At 44.9% G+C, this 20624-nt stretch overlaps 1 protein-coding gene across 4 annotated transcripts in view; it reads left to right on the top strand.

Moving 5' to 3' along the window:
* The window catches only part of HERC2 (HECT and RLD domain containing E3 ubiquitin protein ligase 2), a 1448528-nt gene that overhangs the window by 978465 nt on the left and 449439 nt on the right, over nt 1-20624 (top strand). For all 4 annotated transcript variants that reach the window (XM_069204283.1, XM_069204284.1, XM_069204285.1 and 1 more), the window contains exon 66: nt 18847-19018. In XM_069204283.1, the coding sequence (XP_069060384.1) occupies nt 18847-19018 (172 nt within the window). The remainder of the gene's footprint in view (nt 1-18846; nt 19019-20624) is intronic.

Here is a 20624-nt window from a genome sequence, read left to right as displayed (position 1 = left end):
CCACCCCCAGGGTGGGTCCCAGAGCTCCTCCAAGTGGCCACTTGATTCTGCCATCTTGAATCCAAGGTGGGCAGAGGCCTCTGGGAGCATCTGAGTGGCTAGGTTAGGCAGGTGACGTCACAGCCCCTCCTGATAGGTGGTCACCTTGCTAGGTGATATATCCCCTTTTTAGGGTTATTTAGGGTCTCCCTCTTCGGTGGGTCCTCAGATTCGACATGCAAGATTCCAGCAGGACTCCTCTGCAATGTTTACTTCGACTTCTGGCCACTGGAAATTCAGCTGGACTTCAGAGGAACCCACAATCTGCAGCTCCAGCGATGACTTCGCTCTTCAACATTGTTTCTCTGGCTCCGTTCAGCAACTGCAACATTTACCTGGCTATGCATTCTCTGAGGGCGGCAAGTCTTTAGTCTGCTCTGAGAAGCAAGACACAATCTCCCTTGGAGTGATGGAGTCACTCCCCTGCTTCCACAGGCACCAACTGCATCGATGACCGGCCACGTGGATCCTCTCTCCTGCAACTCTGCGTGGATCCTGCAACACAAGTGGTGGTTTGGAGTGGCCCCCTCAGTCCCCTCTACCAACTTTCCAACTTGGGAGGTGGTGAGTCTTTGCCTCTCCTTGCAGGACAAGTACCCCTGTACACCACAACTCTTGCAGCTACCAAGGCTTGTTGGCTCTTCCAATGGATCTACAGGCTCTTCGTATCCCCGGCCTCCAGCACTCTTCCCTACCAAGCACAGTCTCCTGCCTGCTGCTCCAGCGACGTGGGACTCCTCTTCGGATGTGCTGAGTGGGCCTCACTGTGACTCCTGTGCCTGCTGCCTGTGAATTGCCTGTGGGGGCTGAATCGACTTCTGGCTCTCCTCTCTGCTGAGGGTCGCATAGGACACCAATCCTTCGGTTGAGTCCCCTCGGACCTTCCTGGTCCCCAGCAGCTCTGCAACTCTTCTTCTGCAACTCTTTCCTTTGCCAAGGCTTGTTGGTGGTTTTTCCACACCACTGACTGACTGCAACTCTTCTTCCGACGTGGGACATAGACTGCATCACTTCTGGAACTTTTCTTCTGCTCCGGTGCTGCGTAGCCGACTCCTGGTCTTCACCGTCGACCTAGTCCTGCCTCTCCAGAAGGGGGTGGGTATTGGCTCCTGCCCCAACCGGAAACTCCAACTGCAACTCAACTTGGTCCCCTTCATTTGCAGGTCCTCTTCTGTCAGGAGACATTTTCTGTTTCTTCCAGTCTTGCTTTGGTCTTGTACAGTCCTTTTACAAAGTTTACCCTTGGGTTTGAGGAAAAACTAGTTACTTACCTCTTCTCTCCTGGTCGCTAGGGGTACTCTGGTACTTAACCTTTGGGGTTCCTAGTTACTCCAGCTCCCCTTTACAGATTCCACTTCCTTGGGTAGGGGCCTGCTTTTCGAATTTCGTTTACTTAGTATATGGTTTGGTCTCCCCCTAGGATCTCTATTATTTATTGTTATTTCACTGTTTTCTATTGCTTTCTATGCCCATTCCTAATAACTAACGTGTTCATAATAGTGTGTTTACTCACCTGCAAGTAGAGTATTGCCTGTACAGTATTTTAGTATTTGTGTTACCTTAATAAAGTACCTTTATTTTTTGTAACACTGTGTGGTTCTTTCATGCTATGTGACTACAGTGGTATTGCATAAGCTTTGCATGTCTCCTAGATAAGTCTTGGCTGCTCATCCACAGCTACCTCTAGAGAGCATGGCTTCCTAGACACTGACTTCACCTCACTAATAGGGGTACCTGGCACTGGTATGAAGTGATAACACCATATGTGCTCACCACACACCAGACCAGCTTCCTACACGGTCAACCAAACTCCAACAGCATTTGCTTAATTTGCCCTTTGGTGGCAATATCCCACTCTACAAGCGCATTCTCAACAGAGAACATCTCAGTCTTCTAGAGGACGTGGTCCAAATGCTTCTTCACAAGGTTACTATAAAACCAGTATCCTGCACTAACAGTGCAAAGGGATTTACTCACTTTCCTTCCTCATCCCCAACAAAGATGGCTCCCTCAGACCCCTCAATAGATACATACTCTTCAGATAATTCCACATTGTGATGTTCCAAGATGTTATCTCTCTGCTTCAACAGGGAGAGTTCATTGAGACATTGGAGCTCAAGGATGCCTGCTTCCACAGTCCCATACATTCCGCCCACCAACGCTACTTGCGTTTCGTGGTAATTGGCCACCATTACCAGTTTAAGGTACTTCCGTTTGGTGTCACCACTGCCCCAGTGGTCTTCACCAAGTGCCTGCCAGTGGTTACTGCCCACTTAAGGAGAGGAGACATCCACATCTTCTCCTACCTTGACCAATAGCTGATCAACAGTGTAAACAGCAATAGTGCTTAGCATAAGCCCAGGTGACCATGTTACCTCTCCATAGTCTCGGGATTGCCATAAATGCATCCAAATCCCACCTACAACTTCTCCGAATCTAACCTTTTTCGGAGACGGTACTGCATTTGGGTACCTGTCAAAGAATAATGAATCCTGCAGAGTGTTGCAGGTTTTGAAAAATGTGCATCAATAAATCCACAAGTGGGAACTCTACCCACTAGTCCTGCATCACTACTTCCAGCACTGGAGCACTACAGGCATAGATCTCTGTGCCACCCCTGAGAAGACATAATGCCCACACTTTGCCTCCATGGGCAACGCACTATGGAAGAAATGGCCAGGGATCTTCACTTACGCTTATCCAACTCTCCTACTTCTTCCCTCTGCAGTACAGAAGATGCTGTAAACTTCCAAAACCCTCATCCTTGTAGCTCCCTCCTGGGCCAGGCAGTGTTAGTACTCAGATTTACTTGAGATGTCAGTCAGTCCACATGAGAAGCTTCCTAACATGGCTGGACCTTCTCATCAGGAACCAAGGGCAGATCAGTCACCCAGACCTCAAACACCTCAATGAAGCAATCTGGCACCTGAAGTCCTAGAGTTTGGTTACCTGCACCTTCCACAGGAGGGCATGGACATCCTACGAGAATCCCACAAACCAGACACACGTGCCTGTAATGCTGCAAAGTGGAAACGATTTGTCCACTAGTGTATTTCCAAACACCTGGAACCTCTAAACCTTGCAGTCTAGCATATCATATGCTACTTGCTCCACTTCCAACAGTCAGGGCTAGCGATCCACTGTAGTGTAGTGATCCACTTAGAAGTTGTAGCAGCTTACATATAAAACAGGGAACATGGCTTCCTCTTCCGCATACCTGTCGTTAAAGACTTCTTGGAAGGACTCAAATGGGTCGTTCCCCCAATGCTTCCACCTACCCCAATCTAGAACCTTAACACAGTTCTCACCAGATGTATGGATTTCCCTTTTGAGCTCTTACACTCGTGCTGTCTCCAGTCTCTACTGCAAGTAGCCTTCCTAGTTGCAGTCACTTCTTCCAGAAGTGTTAGTTGTAAGTCCTCACACTGCAGGATTCCCTTCATTTACGTTCAGGAAGGGCTCAGAACTAACCCTAGGTTTCTCCCTATCATGGGTTCCCCTTTCCACCTTAAGCAGACAATGGAGCTTCCAGAGTCTTTCCCTAACGGGATTCCATAGCAGAGAGCGCACTCCATTCCCCAGGTGTTAAGCACGTTCTCATGTATTACATGGGCAGAACCAAACCTTTCCACAAAGCAGACCAACTGTTCTTAGCATTTGAAAACCTCACAAGGACCGTTGTATATCTAAGGCAAGCATTGCTAGATGGATATTCAAGTATATCCAGAAGTGCTATCTTAAAGCCAAAACAGCCCTCCCTGTCACATCCCAGCGTGCACTCTACTCAGACAAATGTTGCAACTGTTATCTTAATGGGTGGGAAATATCCCCCCACTGGCTGACCTATGTAAGGTAGCAAAATGATCAATCCTATACGTTTTACATTTTTGTGCTATCTGAGCCAAACAATAGGATGTGGCTGGCCAATTGTCTTAAAGACCTTGTTCCAGGCATCTGTATGGTCCAGAAGCTAGTGACTCCTTTGGAAAGAGTAGTGCTTTATCATCTGTGCAGAGCATGTGTATCTACAGCAACACTTGCTGCAAAAGGAAAATGTTACTGGCCCTCTAAGCATCTGTTTGTAATGTTTACTTATGTACACTCATGTACCCACTCTGCTCCCCAGAAGTGTGTAGCCCTGATCATAAACCTCTCCTCACTTTAACCAAACTCTCTTTTTCAGTACTCTTGTGCACAATGTCATATTCACTCACCACTCCATACTACTTTCAACCTCTGTATAAAAAAATAATTATGGAGCATAATCACTTCATCGTCTAAGGGAGGAATAACACTATTCCTCGTGGTTAGAAAGACTTCTTCGAAGAAAAACATATTGCAAACTTCTAAGCCCAGTACTAAATGGCAGAAGTTTGCAGAACATGTGACTGTACAATACTACATGCTATGAACTGAATGCTTACAGGATAAGTAATATTTTTGTTTCTCATCTATTTGACGGGAATGCCACTTTGGCGTTTGAGGTTCAGGTTCAAGCAGGGGCGGGCTAAGACTTGTTCCCTGTGGCTAGCCTACCCGACCTCTCATTTTCACACGCAGTATCACTAGTTTTGTGTTACTCCAGAAGAGCACTTTTTTGGCAGCGTTGACCATTCCAGCAAATGTAGTTACCTGGCATTAACAGTTCTCATCCTGTTCTGTCTTAAGACATCTTGAATCCTGCTGGTCACCCACACTTGTTGACACGTGGGACCTTAAGTGGTGCCTCTGTGTAGAGGATGTTCAAGTACAAGCTTTCAGGATACAGCAAATGATCTTCAGTGGTGGTCAGAGATAGAAAAGCTTTCACTTGTGGGAGTCTATTTTTACCCCTGCTGGCAATAGCCACGGGGGTGACCGATGCTTCTACTCTGTGATGGGGTGCATTTTTGGAAGCTTTCGAGAGCACCGGATTTTGCTCTCTAGCAGGGTAGCGGTGTACTATTGATCTTCTTGAACTTTGAGTGATCTGGCTCTGAATGAGTTCTTGCCCTTCCTTTGTGGCTGGTAAGTTTGGGTCGTCAAGGACAATGTGACCGCAATGCGGGACGTCAAAAAACAAGGTGGCATTTATTTGCATCCTCTGTAACAGAGCGCGCTGGAGCTGTGGGCTTGGGATGAGGATCAAGTGTTCTGGTTGGACCTCTTTTTCACTCAAGAGAATATACACTATTCTGCACTCTCCAGTTGTTGTTGCAGAGAGCTCTGGGGGAGGCATGTTGCCACACCTGAAGTGGAACTTCACACACCTTTGTGCATTCCAGCCTGTTCCTCTGATTCCACCAGTTTGATGAAGCTTTGTAAGAATTGTGTGCATATAATTTTGATTTCACAACTGGCTTCAGAGTGTATGGTATGTAGATGTGCTTTCCTTGCCATGTGTCCATCTCTTCCGCCCAGAACAGACTTCCTTTTGCAGTCAGATGAACAGGTCCTGCATCACAAACTCCAGGACCTTCTCCTTCAACTTGAAGGTTGAGTGGGACAACCTGAGTTATTTCAGTTTACCGTCCGAGGTGGTGGACATCATCTTGTCAGCACTGCTACTCTGCCAAATGTGTTTACCCTAGACATTGGGTGTGGTTTGTGTTTTGGTGCACTATGGAGGCAATCATTCCCATTAAATAGGGTCTTTCATATGTGGTGCGGTTTGCTCTTTCTTCAGCCTGGCAAGGCCTTGAATTGAACACAATTAAAGGTTACCTTTTGCCCTGTCAGCCTTTCTTTGCTTACCTAACAATCCTTCACTGTTTAAGATGTTAATTGTCATGAAGTTTTTTAAAGGATTGACCTATATTTTTATTCCGTCTCTGCTCATAGTACCTAAGTGAGACCTTAATTTGTTACTCACTTTTGTGATGGGATCCCTATTCTAGCCAGTGCACAGTTGCCCATTGTGGCCTATCAACTATGTTTCTGAATGCTTTCACCTCGGCTCCTTATGTTAGCGAGCACTAGCTTGGTCTATTTTCCCTCCTTTTACTTCTTTCTTTCTGGATATGCTAATTTTGAAGACAAAGACTAGTTCCTTCCAAAGGGTTTCACCCTTTTTCGTGTGGGCCATTCGGTCTCGCTACCAACCTCATTCCACCAGGATGAAGTCTACTTCTATGGTGCTGTTTGGAGACGTTCTGGAGATGAGCTTGGTATGCAACATACTGTTCGGTCCACACCTTCGCCATACATTGTTGCCTGGACTCAGAATTCTGTAGGGATGTTTTTTTTCTCAGATCTGTTCTGCGGGAGCTTTTGATTTGACCACCTCTTCAGACACATTGTCAGGTAAATACTGCCTGTGTACTGATTCAAGAGATGTGGAATATGCAGGTTGAAGTATTATTCAGAAGAAAAAGTTACTTACCTTCTTTAATGAGCTCTTTAGTTGACACTCCAACTGCTTGCAGATTCCTCACTGAAACCGCGCCTCCCCTCTCCATTGTGAGGAAATGTCTTAGTTCTATTAATAAAGTTATGGACTTCATAGATTTATTGATCTTGTCTGCCTCACCTTCACCTCTAAGGGCATGAAAAAAATGGGTGAGAAACTGACATTTGTACACCGGGGTGGCACTTGTAGTAAGACTTTCGTTGTGTCTTGACTGGGATGGCACCTACTCTCAGAGAAGTCATCGCAACTTACCGGCACAGGAGGGGTGTATTTTGATTTTTCCAAATAGACTCTAGTGCCTGGGAGAGATTCTGGAGATAAATAATCTGCAGATAGATGGAATATGCACCAAAAAGATCTTTATCAAAGATAAGTAACTTATAACCGAGGTTGAATAGTTTAGTTTTCAACTATTTTCTAAACCCCATGAAGTTTGATTCAGCTGACAGTTTTTGGTTTAGGGCGTTCCATTGTCTACAGCTGTTGATTTCCAAGCATCTGCCTAATTTTCTTTCAAAGGTGTTTTGTTTAGTTTTATAAAAGCATTGACAAACAATAACAAGCCTTATCGTGGACAATATAATATGCCCCCCACAACACCACCCAGCCTCCACTGTAAACTTCTCCTGGTGGGTCAGCATAATAAAAGACAAAGAAACTCAATCCAGTTCATTCTCTATAACTTTCGCTCATACCCTCAAAGCCTTATTCTCATAGGTTTATGTAGGGCGCAGCCCTCCTTCTATAGTTTGTTCCGCCAGCTTCAGGGATTTCTGACACCCCAGGGATGTCTGTGCAAGTAAGGACTTACCCTGAAAGAAAGCCTTGTCTCTTCATATTGTGTCCTGTATCGTGGAGATCCCATGTTTTTCCATTGCTAGTAGGGACCAAGGTTTACTTGCTCTTTTATGGATAGTTGGTTTTATAGCCGATTTCCAATTCTTGACGACGAGTTGCTTTGCTGCCAGGATCCGAGTTACTAATCAACATTGGTAAGTTGATTATACTCAGTGGCTCTCAAATTGAGTACAATTATGGAAGGGTCCGGTCTTTTTGGGCAGCCCAGTTCCAGAATTGGTCAAGACCAGCATATGTGTGTCATCCACTGTTGTCCACATTGTTTCCATCAAAACACCGATATATATGGATGCATTCCTTTCAGCCATATTGGCGTGATGCGCCATAATGTCATATTTGTACCATGATTACCTATTTGACCGTTGTACTTTGGATTTTACCACCATTAATGCTGAGTAAATGCTTGAAAGGAGCCCTGTAAGGGGGCTTGTACTAAGGGAAAAGTTTCTCCCTGTTGGTAAGGTAAAGCTCCCAGTGCCCTAGGTTCCAAGCCAGCAAAGAATCCTTTCATTGGCCCTGCATAAATGTTTGCTTTAATCAAAGGAACTATTTTTCGTAACTCTCTATGCCCAGGAGGCCAAAGCAACTGCTCACTGTAGTCAGGTTTCAAACGGAGCGCCCAGATCCTGTCTTCTTAAAGTCTCCCTCTGCTGTTTTAAGCTCAGACTCTAAGATTGCATGAAATTGTATATGCATTTGGAGCTACCTCGCCCTCTCCGCTATTCACTGACTCTGTGCACCAGCCTTAATGATGCCCCAAAGTGTATCGACGGGACCTCACCATTGTCATTTTAAATCATTCTTCTTAATAGATTCATGGAGGGATAGAGAGGACAATCTGTCCTTGAGGGTTTTTTTCCTTTTTAGATTTTCAATGCTTCCTATTCTGAGCTCTGAAGACCCATTCACGCTCCCATACCAACATTAAATTATATGATATTGCTATTGATCCACAGGTAGTATAGGTGTCCTCCACTAACCTGTGGGTACCCCATGCTAGGTCTGTATTCAAGTAAGATGCATGGATGTAGGAGAAAGACGTACACTCTTTCACAGTGGGATTTCTTGTCCTTCCATATTGCTGAGGCCTTTGTCTCTACGTTCCCAATAATGACTGTCATGGCACCTTGAGGTTACCTATCCTGTGGATGCCTGTCTAACTGTGTTTCCAGGACGATATTGAAGGCACCCACCGAAAGTAAATCACATAGGGCGTATTCCTTTATTTTGACTGATATTAGGGAAAGGATGTTTTCTCGGACCTTATTTGGGCCATAAATATTAAGGATACTGTAGGCCCCCTCAAGGCCAAAGCCTTCAAAAACAAAAAAAAACAAAAACATCTGTTCGGTGGCATGTGTAGCTGCAGATACACATGCTGTGCATAGTCCTCCGTCTGGTGTTGGGTCGGAGTGTTACAAGTTGTTTTTCTTCGAAGAAGTCTTTTCGAGTCACGAGACCGAGGGACTCCTCCTCCTTTGTTTCCATTGCGCATGGGCGTCGACTCCATCTTAGATTGTTTTTTTCCGCCATCGGGTTCGGACGTGTTCCTTTTCGCTCCGTGTTTCGGGACGGAAAGATAGTCATAACTTCGGAAAACTACGTCGGTATTGTTTCGTTCGGTATCGGGTTAGATTAGAATCAACACCGAATCCTGAAGAGCTCCGGTAGCCCTTCGGGGTAATTTCGATCCCCCGTCGGGGCCTGGTCGGCCCGACCGCGTGCAACATCGAGACTAATGGAACGGACCCCGTTCCGATTCTGTCCTAAATGCCACAGTAAATATCCCTATACAGACCAGCATTTGGTCTGTAACTTGTGCCTGTCACCCGAGCACAAGGAAGAAACGTGTGAGGCCTGTCGAGCGTTTCGGTCGAGAAAAACGCTCCGTGACCGAAGAGCCAGACGGTTGCAGATGGCGTCCACGCCGACAGGACAACGAGGGTTCGAGGAACAGGGAGAAGAAGAGGAAGCCTTCTCCATCCATGAATCGGACTCGGAAGAATTCGACGTCGAAGAAACCGTGAGTAAGACGTCGAAGCAAGCACCACACGGGAAAACAGACAAAGCCCAGGGGACGCCACTGCCAACAGGCCATGGCTCAACCCATAAAGTAGGTGACCGTCCATCGGCACCGAAAAAAGGCGAACTGGTGCCGAGGTCGTCCGACTCAGGTCGAGACACAGGCACGCAGCAATCTCGGGACCGAGAAAGTGCTGCAGAAAAGGGTCGACACCGAGACAGCACCACCGAGGCTGCTCGGCACAGAGACAGCGGCACCGAAGGTGGCCGACGCCGAGAAAGTTCGACACCGAAAAAGAGAAAAATCTCGTCAGAGCCGAAAACAACAAAAGACACGGTTTCGGTGCCTAAACGACCAGCAACTGAACCGACAGCCAGTTCGTACTCAGAGGAACAATCACTGTCCTCCCAAATGCGCAAACACAGGTTTGAGGAAGATTTACAAACCACAGATGTAGACCACACCCAAAAGCGGATCTTCATACAAAGTGGTACAGGGAAGATCAGCACTCTTCCCCCAATCAGGAGAAAAAGGAAACTCGATTTCCAACCACAAGAAAAGACACCACAAGCAAAAGTGGTAAAGAAGGTAACTCTACCACCCTCTCCACCACCGGTAACTCATACATCACCGGCACAGACTCCGTCACATTCACCAGCTCATACCACTATGAGCCAAGATGACCAGGATGCGTGGGATCTCTATGACGCCCCAGTATCAGACAATAGCCCTGAGTCGTACCCTACTAAGCCCTCACCACCTGAAGACAGTACAGCGTATGCACAGGTGGTAGCTAGGGCAGCAGAATTCCATAACGTGTCTTTACACTCAGAGCCTGTCGAAGATGACTTCCTTTTCAACACCCTCTCCTCCACCCATAGCAATTATCAAAGCCTCCCTATGCTCCCGGGAATGCTAAGGCACGCTAAACAGATCTTTAAAGAACCTGTCAAAAGCAGAGCAATAACTCCAAGGGTGGAGAAGAAATATAAAGCACCGCCCACGGACCCTGCTTTTATCACATCACAACTGCCACCAGATTCAGTTGTCGTAGGAGCAGCTCGTAAAAGAGCCAACTCGCACACATCAGGCGACGCACCACCTCCAGACAAGGAGAGCCGCAAGTTCGACGCAGCTGGGAAAAGGGTTGCAGTACAAGCTGCAAACCAGTGGCGCATCGCTAACTCGCAGGCGCTCCTAGCGCGATATGACAGAGCCCATTGGGACGAGATGCAGCATCTCATCGAGCATCTACCCAAAGAATTCCAGAAACGGGCAAAACAAGTGGTTGAGGAGGGACAAAATATCTCCAACAACCAAATACGTTCCTCTATGGATGCAGCGGATACAGCTGCAAGAACAATAAATACCGCGGTAACCATAAGGAGGCACGCATGGTTGCGCACATCCGGCTTCAAACCCGAGATACAACAGGCAGTGCTCAATATGCCGTTCAATGAACAACAATTGTTTGGACCCGAAGTGGACACGGCAATTGAAAAATTGAAAAAAGATACTGACACAGCTAAGGCCATGGGCGCACTCTATTCCCCGCAGGGCAGAGGCACTTTTGGCACGTTTCGCAAAACAACCTTCAGAGGGGGGTTTCGAGGTCAAACCACACAAGCTAGTACCTCACAAACAACACAGTCTACCTACAAGGGACAGTACCAAAGGGGAGGCTTTCGGGGCCAATACAGAGGGGGACAATTCCCTAGAAACCGGGGAAAATTTCAGGGTCCCTAGACCCCACCAACCAAACAGTGACTCACAAGTCACTCAACCCCTTCACACAACACCAGTGGGGGGAAGACTAAGCCAGTTCTACAAATTTTGGGAGGAGATAACAACAGACACTTGGGTCTTAGCAATTATCCGGCATGGTTATTGCATAGAATTTCTCCAACTCCCTCCAAACGTCCCACCCAAAACACAGAATATGTCAAAACAGCATTTAGACCTTCTACAACTAGAAGTTCAAGCATCACTGCAAAAAGACGCAATAGAATTAGTACCAGGTCCACAAAAGGACACAGGAGTTTACTCACTGTACTTTCTAATACCAAAAAAAGACAAAACACTGAGACCAATCTTAGATCTCAGAACACTAAACACCTACATCAAATCGGAACACTTTTACATGGTCACGCTACAGGACGTATTACCACTGTTGAGACAACAAGACTACATGACAACCTTAGATCTAAAAGACGCGTATTTCCACATACCGATACATCCCTCGCACAGGAAATACCTAAGGTTAGTATTCAAGGGAATACATTACCAATTCAAAGTGTTGCCGTTCGGTATAACAACCGCACCGAGAGTCTTTACAAAATGTCTAGCAGTAGTAGCTGCACATATCAGAAGGCAGCAAATACACGTGTTCCCCTACCTAGACGATTGGCTAATCAAGACCAACTCCCTAACAAAGTGTTCACACCACACAGATTATGTCATACAAACCCTCTACAAACTAGGGTTCTCCATCAACTATACAAAGTCACACATTCTGTCGTGCCAAACACAGCAATACTTGGGAGCGACAATCAACACAACAAAAGGGATAGCCACTCCAAGTCCACAAAGGGTTCAAATTTTTTACAAAGTCATACAAGCCATGTATCCAACACAAAAAATACATGCAAAGATGGTGTTAAAACTCCTAGGCATGATGTCCTCATGCATAGCCATTGTCCCAAACGCAAGATTGCACATGAGGCCCTTACAACAGTGCCTAGCATCACAATGGTCACATGCACAGGGTCACCTTCTAGATCTGGTGTTGGTAGACCGCCAAACATACATCTCGCTTCTGTGGTGGAACAGTATAAATTTAAACAAAGGGCGGCCTTTCCAAGACCCAGTGCCACAATACGTGATAACTACAGATGCTTCCATGACAGGGTGGGGAGCACACCTCAATCAACACAGCATCCAAGGACAATGGGACGTACATCAAAGAAGGTTTCATATAAATCACCTCGAATTGTTAGCAGTATTCCTAGCGTTGAAAGCATTTCAACCCATAATCCACAAATACATTCTTGTCAAAACAGACAACATGACAACAATGTATTATCTAAACAAACAGGGGGGAACACACTCGACACAGCTGTGCCTCCTAGCACAAAGGATATGGCAGTGGGCAATTCACAACCACATTCGCCTAATAGCACAGTTTATTCCAGGGATCCAGAACCAGCTAGCAGACAATCTCTCTCGGGATCACCAACAAGTACACGAATGGGAGATTCACCCCCAAATTCTAAAATCTTACTTCCAAATTTGGGGAACACCTCAAATAGACCTATTTGCAACAAAAGAGAACGCAAAATGCCAAAACTTCGCATCCAGGTACCCACACCAGCAGTCTCAAGGCAATGCTCTATGGATGAATTGGTCAGGGATATTTGCGTACGCTTTTCCCCCTCTCCCTCTTCTTCCATATCTAGTAAACAGATTGAGTCAAAACAAACTCAAACTCATACTAATAGCACCTACATGGGCAAGACAACCTTGGTATACAACACTACTAGACCTGTCAGTAGTGCCTCATGTCAAACTACCCAACAGACCAGATCTGTTAACACAGCACAAACAACAGATCAGGCATCCAAACCCAGCATCGCTGAATCTAGCAATTTGGCTCCTGAAATCCTAGAATTTGGACACTTAAACCTCACACAAGAATGTATGGAGGTCATAAAACAAGCTAGAAGGCCATCCACTAGACACTGCTATGCAAGTAAATGGAAAAGATTTGTTTGCTACTGCCATAATAATCAAGTTCAACCATTACATGCATCTCCAACAGATATAGCAGGATACTTACTACATTTGCAGAAATCAAATCTGGCCTTCTCTTCCATAAAGATACATCTCGCAGCAATATCTGCATACCTGCAGATTACTCATTCAACTTCACTGTTTTGAATACCTGTCATTAAAGCATTTATGGAAGGCCTAAAAAGAATTATACCACCAAGAACACCACCTGTTCCTTCATGGAACCTCAACATTGTCTTAACAAGACTCATGGGTCCACCTTTCGAACCCATGCATTCTTGCGAAATACAATACCTAACGTGGAAAGTTGCATTTCTCATTGCCATTACATCTCTAAAAAGAGTAAGTGAAATTCAGGCGTTTACTATACAGGAACCATTTATTCAAATACACAAAAATAAGGTAGTTCTAAGAACCAATCCAAAATTCTTACCAAAAGTTATCTCACCGTTTCACTTAAATCAAACAGTAGAACTACCAGTGTTCTTTCCACAGCCAGACTCAATAGCTGAAAGGGCACTACATACATTAGACATCAAAAGAGCACTAATGTACTACATTGACAGAACAAAACTAATTAGGAAAACAAAACAACTATTTATTGCATTTCAAAAACCTCATACAGGAAACCCAATATCAAAACAAGGTATAGCCAGATGGATAGTTAAGTGCATCCAAACCTGCTACCTTAAAGCAAAGAGAGAACTGCCTATTACACCAAAGGCACACTCAACCAGAAAGAAAGGCGCTACCATGGCCTTCCTAGGAAATATTCCAATGAACGAAATATGTAAGGCAGCAACATGGTCTACACCTCACACATTTACTAAGCACTACTGTGTAGACGTGCTATCTGCACAACAAGCCACAGTAGGTCAAGCTGTACTAAGAACTTTATTTCAAACTACTTCCACTCCTACAGGCTGAACCACCGCTTTTGGGGAGATAACTGCTTACTAGTCTATGCACAGCATGTGTATCTGCAGCTACACATGCCACTGAACGGAAAATGTCACTTACCCAGTGTACATCTGTTCGTGGCATTAGTCGCTGCAGATTCACATGCGCCCACCCGCCTCCCCGGGAGCCTGTAGCCGTTTGGAAGTAATCTCCAACATTTGTACATTTTTAAATGTATTACCTTAACCTTTATCTTGTACATACTTATTCATTCCATTGCATGGGCACTATTACTAACATCCACAACTCCTACCTCACCCTCTGCGGGGAAAACAATCTAAGATGGAGTCGACGCCCATGCGCAATGGAAACAAAGGAGGAGGAGTCCCTCGGTCTCGTGACTCGAAAAGACTTCTTCGAAGAAAAACAACTTGTAACACTCCGACCCAACACCAGACGGCGGACTATGCACAGCATGTGAATCTGCAGCGACTAATGCCACGAACAGATGTACACTGGGTAAGTGACAGTTTCCTTCCTTTGTGTCTCTTCCTAGTTTGCCATTTTCCAGTGGGAAGCCCCTATGGCGTGTTAACACAACACCCCTTTTTCTTATTTGTAGCTGAAAAGCTGTGTGTGAGGTCATAGATGTGATGGAGGAGTTGCCAAGCATCACAGCTGCAGCCCCTAGCTTGTCCTTTGGCACTGCTTTTGCTGCCCCTTGTCTCCGAGGTTGAAAGCTCAGTGCCCAGAACATAGGGGTGGCTCACCTTTATAAGTACCAGGGCTCTACCCTCATTTTCTACTTGTTTTTCACTATGCTAATAGTCAACAACAGTGTTACTCACTATTACTGTAATAAAACTGATTCATGAGGATCTGGAACGGACCTTCTGTTATCTATGGTAAGTAAAATAAATACTTTTAAATGTGTGGTTTGTGAGAGGGTGTTTAAGTGAGTGAGAAAGCTCTTGTATGTGTGTCTTGTGTTTGCAAGGGTGTGTATGCTCACATGTGAAATTAAATGACCGTGTGTGATAAGTAGTGAGTGAGAATGAGGAAAATTTATGGGCAAATATAATAGGACTTTGTGTCAGTGTAGTCATGAAACTGATAAAAACAAAACTGGCACAAAGCCTTGGTAAACTATCTACTTTCCAGTGCAAAACATTTTTTACACTGAAAAGTAGCCTTACAGTAGTGCAACTAGTACTTTGTGCTACTATGAATCAACGGGGCGCACCATGGGTGCTACTTGGGCTTTCCCATACTACTACCCATGGATTTGTATTCAAATCTCTAACTACTACAATTGTTAAACAGAGGTTTGCACCAAAAAATAACACCTCCTTGTTGCAAGTGATGTTAGAGACATTTTTAGTTTCTCATAACGTTTCACACATTGAATGTGTACTGCACTGTGCAGCACACAACATCACACAACTAATGTGTGAAGAGTTTTAAAGTTTGTATAGGCATGATATTTTGTACTAGAAAAATACCCTTCCAGTAAAAATCTATGCTGGGCATTGCACACCTTTACACCATGGTGCAAAGGTGTGTGGATGGTGATAGGCAGTCTATATGTGTGCCAGTGCTGGGGAAAAGAGCAGCAATGTCATATGTTAGTAGCTTGGCTCTAGAATGCTCTCTCCCCCAGCACAACAACTTTGGTTGCTGCGCTTCATTTCACTATTCAATAGTAGATTAGCCCCGAAATGTCATTAGAATGAGTGAGTCATTGAGTGAGAACCGGTGTGTGAGAGAAAGAGAAACTGAGTGAGTTTGTGAAAATGAATGAGTTAGAATGGGTATGTGAGACAGAATAAGTGAGTGAGTAGCCGGGAGAGCATAACTGAGTGAGAATGAGTAGGTTAAAATGAATGAGAGTATGTGACAGTAACCTTGATTGTGAGTGAGAAAGAATGAATGAAACTGAATAAGAATAAGTAAGAATGAATGCAAGTGATTATGAATCAGTTAGAGCGAATGAGAACAAGAGAGTGACAGTGAGTGAGTGAAAGTAACCAGGAGTACGATTGAATGAGTTCAAGTGAGTAACAGTGTGAGACTGAGCATGAGGTAATGGTAGGAAACTGTTGTGTAAGTCTGCTGTTGGCCCTAGAATAATGAAGGTAATTCTTGCTTTAAAGAGGCATCCATGGTAATCAGTAGTGGCTTGCAGGCTGCGGAAGGGGCGGGGTGGTGTGTGTGGGGGAGGGGGGCGTGGTAGTGCAAGGAAATAAATATTTAATTCATTTTTTTTTTTTTAAATCACTTACCTCCTCCGCCATTCCTGTGTTCCTTAACGCTCCTTGCTGCAGGCATAGGCTCCCAACCTGCCCTGCGCCAATCCTGACGTTGTTCAGAGCAGCGTCAGGATTGGCTGGGAGCACCCAGTTAGGGTGCTCCCAGGCAGACTCGGCTGGGATGGAGAGAGCATACAGCACAGCGCATGTGTGTTTGGCCGGCCCCAGACGGCCAGCCAAACACACATGCGCTGTGAAGGGAGAGTGCTTTGACACTCCCCCTCAGTGCATGTCACCCCTGTGGCCTCACCGCTTTCAAAGAAAACAATAATAAACATAGTTTATTATCGTTTTCTTTCAAAGGTTTTGCAGCTGATGCTGCGGGGGGATGGGGTGTGACGCTCCTCTGCCCAAACGGGGGAGCCGCCACTGATGGTAATATAATTCTTTGCATAAGAGAGGAGAGCCATATGGAGGGGGGCAATTAATAAATGCTGGCCATGACATGCTAGTGGCCATTTTTGACATAAGGGTCATCCTTGGTATATAGGAGGCATTTATGAAAAAATTCTGGCACTGGTATATTTAATGTAATGTTTGGCCTGAATCGTCCTCCATGGCATATGAAGAGCAACCATGGCAAAATGCTGGACCTGGCACAATGTAATTTTTCACATATGGGGAAATCCATAGGGCATTTTGGAAAAAATGGGCTCAACTCCTGGGGAGTGTCTGGTATCATTTGTTTGGCACGCCATGCGAGGACTTGAATATATGAATGCACTTTCAGAGCCTATGGCTTTTTAGCAAATTTATTAGTTAATTGTCCAATAAAATGAACTGTCTGACCCATTTTTTTTCCCAAAATGTTCTCTGAGTGAACACCCCGCTCCCTCTCTCTCTCATCCCCCCAACACCTCAAACCCTCTCTAGAAGAGGGCAGGCTTGCTTGCTTCGCTTTATCACTACAGTTCAGGCCAAGTATTACATACGGCAACATCACAACTCAAAATTAAATGATGAACAGACTGTTGAAACTTTTTCAGACACTCATCCCTCCCAGTCACAGGTGTGGGTTTAATCCATCATTATTTTGCTCGCAACGTCACCCCAGTTTGGACCCAACCATATGCAAATCAGTCTTGACCCTGTTCCCCATGGGAAAAGTCCAGCCCGAACTGCCATGCCAGGTCCTCCCTGGACAGGAAACCAGCATCCTGGGACCCGTGTCAGGGTATCACCCTTCATCAGCCAGGCTAGCTTGAATACAGTGGCACAACCAGCAAGGAACCCACGTCTGGGCATACCCTTGCCACTTAGGGCGCACAAAGCAACATCACAAAACAAAATAAAATGATGGACGGAGCGTTGAAACTTTTCAAACACTCACCCCCAGTCGCATATCTGGGTTTAATCCATCTTTAATTTACTCGCAAGGTCACACCAGTTTGGACCCAGCCATATGCAAATCAGTCTTGACCCTGTTCCCTATGGGAACAGTCCAGCCTGAACTGCCAGGCCAGAGCCTCCCTGGACAGGAAACAAGCATCCAGGGACCAATTTCACTGAGGTGGAATAGACTGAACTGGAGTGGGTGGATTTGACTGGAGTGGGTGGATGGGAATGGAATGGATTAGGGTGGATTAGATTAGCTTAGAGTGGAGTGGGTGGACTGCATGGATTGGATTGGAGCGGAGCAGGGTGGACTGAACTGGGGTGCAGTGGATTGAATTGGGGTAGATTGGAGTGTAGTGGGGTGGATTGGATTAATTGGATTGGAGTTCGATAGACTGAACTGGGGTGGATTGGATTGGGGTAGAGCGGGGTGGATTGGGGTAGATTGGAGTGGGGTGGATTGGATTATTTGAATGGGAGTGGGGTGGGTGGGACTAGAATGAAGTGGATCGGACTATGGTGGGGAGGGCTGGACTAGAAATAGGAGGATTGGACTAGAGTCAGTTAGATTGAAATGGGGTGGGGGCGGGGTGGACGGAATTGGGGGAGGTGGACTAGAGTGGGATGGATTAGAGAGGGGTGGATTGGATTGGGGCAGGTTGAATTGGATTTAGTGAGGTGAATTGGTTAGAGTGGAGTGGATCTGATGGGGTGGGGTGGATTGGTTTCCGGTGCAATAGAGTGGTGGCATGGAGTGCAGTGGATTGGATTGGGGTGGGGTGGGGTGTACTGCATGATTGATTGTTAAAGCATAATTTCAGAAATTACACATAAGAAAGAAGCAATGTTGCTTTGCAATGTTTAGAACAAGATAAACATCATCTTTTGAGGACAGCGCCCACAAGCAACAAAACAAAACAAGTGCAAAGTGAGAAAAGAAGACTTGACACGAAACTATAAAGAATAAAACTTTACAATTTTGTTTGGCCTGGGCACATTTTTGTCAGCCAACTGTTGTTGAAATGGTCTTTGTTTAACGGCATGATTACAAAACATCTGTTAACCTAGTTTTCTTTTAAATATCAAAGTGCTTTAAGTTGTCCTCACGGACAATAAATTCCATGCTGTGCATGCTAGAAAGATATAGCACAACAAAATCACTGATTAAGTTTGTGTTTGCTTTAATACTCGAATCTCCATTGTAGGTGTCACCTCAGATGCCGACTCCTCTACTGCCAGTAATAAAATCAGTGGTGGGACCAATTGCAAACCCAATCGCCCTTCTCTTGCCAAGATTCTTCTATCTCTAGATGGAAACCTTTTGAAACAGCAGGCATTGTCTCACATATTGACAGCTTTGCAGATAATGTATGCCAGGTAAGATGTTTGGACTGTGTTCTCTCTTTTTGTTTTGTTTACTTTACCCATTTCATGTGCCAAAATATTAAATGCTCATGTGTGTAGTTGACTGCCTTTTCAGGAGGAATACATATACTTTTTCATGACTGTTTTTTTCTAAATAATTGTTACAGACTTTAAGAGCACGTAATACGTTTTTACTGACTATGCACTATAAGAGATTTGGTTGAGTGTTGTGTGGTTTATTTATTTATAAGTACAATTCCTCTAAAAAAAAACAACATGCACCAATAAAGGATCTCAAGCTTGATATTTGAAGAAACAATTCTTAAGGATAGCCTCTAGCACTCTTTTCCTTTTCTGCTATAATGATGTAATGCAAAGAGTGTGAATCATTGTTTGGTATTGAAAGCATAGTGAAAGGATCACCAGTCCCTTTTTTGGATTTCAATATTTATTTTTGTTACATTCCTTTTGTAAATCTAAGAAGTTTACAAGTCTGTCTAAGATACTGCTTGCACGCACAGGCAGAGAGTTTTTGTACTGGAAGCCTTCTCTGAGATAGTCTCCAAAGGGGATTCAGCCACGTCCTCCGGAGTGCACTGTATCTGAGAGACCTCCAAGTACACTATAGCTTTGGCATTTAGGATGTCTCAAAAGACCTTCAGCTGAAGTGAAATGCTTGAAACATTCTGTAGTACAAATGTCATAAGTGTTTAAAATGTCCATAACTAAGTCCAGAGGCTATCTTTGACTTTTCATCTTTTCCGACATGGACTTGGTTGTAAGCTTCGTTGAGGTCTAATTACATATTCATAGTACATGGTTTTAATTGTCCCAACAATTGAGATAAAAACAGAAGTGGGCCTCTGTTGTTGATAGTAAATGTTTCCATAAAAAAATAGTCTGTGGACAGCTGTAGCAGTTTGTCCTTAATACTCACCAAAGAGCCTGAGTGGAGAAAATCTTTAACAGAATTTTTTAATACCCTAGGGTGCCAGATATTCTTGGATCCAGATATTTTTGTCAGCACTGCTCCTATGTTCCAGCAGGGGGCGTCATATGGCTCAGCATCTATTTTGTCCATCCACCGCACCCCCTCAGAAGTGAAGCTGAAGCCATATATAAAAACCACCTTATGAACAGTAACGTCAGTTCCTTTCTTTCCGCACCTTTGGACGCCGTCCTGGAGCTCACTCCTCAACCTTTTCTTTTTCTGTAAATTTTTGTTCCTATTTTACTACCATGTGCAAGGGAACATGTGGCCTCCTAGAACCAGAGGGTTTAAACCTTGCAGGGACTGTCACAAGCAGATGTCTGTGACCGGTCCATCATAAGGTAAGTCTGTGGTGCCTAGACTCCCAAGTCCTGCGTGGACTGTGCCCATATGAATCCTAAATTTATCTGTGACCACAAAGCCAAGCTGTAGACACCAAACACAATAGAAGGGTGCATAATGTTCAGCCCTGGTTAAAGTAGAGGACACTAACCCACTCCTTTTCTCAAAGCCATTCCTGCAAAAGGTCTTCTTCACACTTCAAATAAAAAAAGAAACCCAAGTAGTCAAAGCGTGACAATTCATCAATCCACCTCAACATAAAAAATGTTGCAAGGACATTAAGGT

Source organism: Pleurodeles waltl, chromosome 8 (genome assembly GCF_031143425.1).
Source record: "Pleurodeles waltl isolate 20211129_DDA chromosome 8, aPleWal1.hap1.20221129, whole genome shotgun sequence".
Classification (NCBI taxonomy): domain Eukaryota; kingdom Metazoa; phylum Chordata; class Amphibia; order Caudata; family Salamandridae; genus Pleurodeles; species Pleurodeles waltl.
Note: the sequence above shows the minus strand (reverse complement) of the source record. Positions and strands in the feature narration are given on the sequence as shown.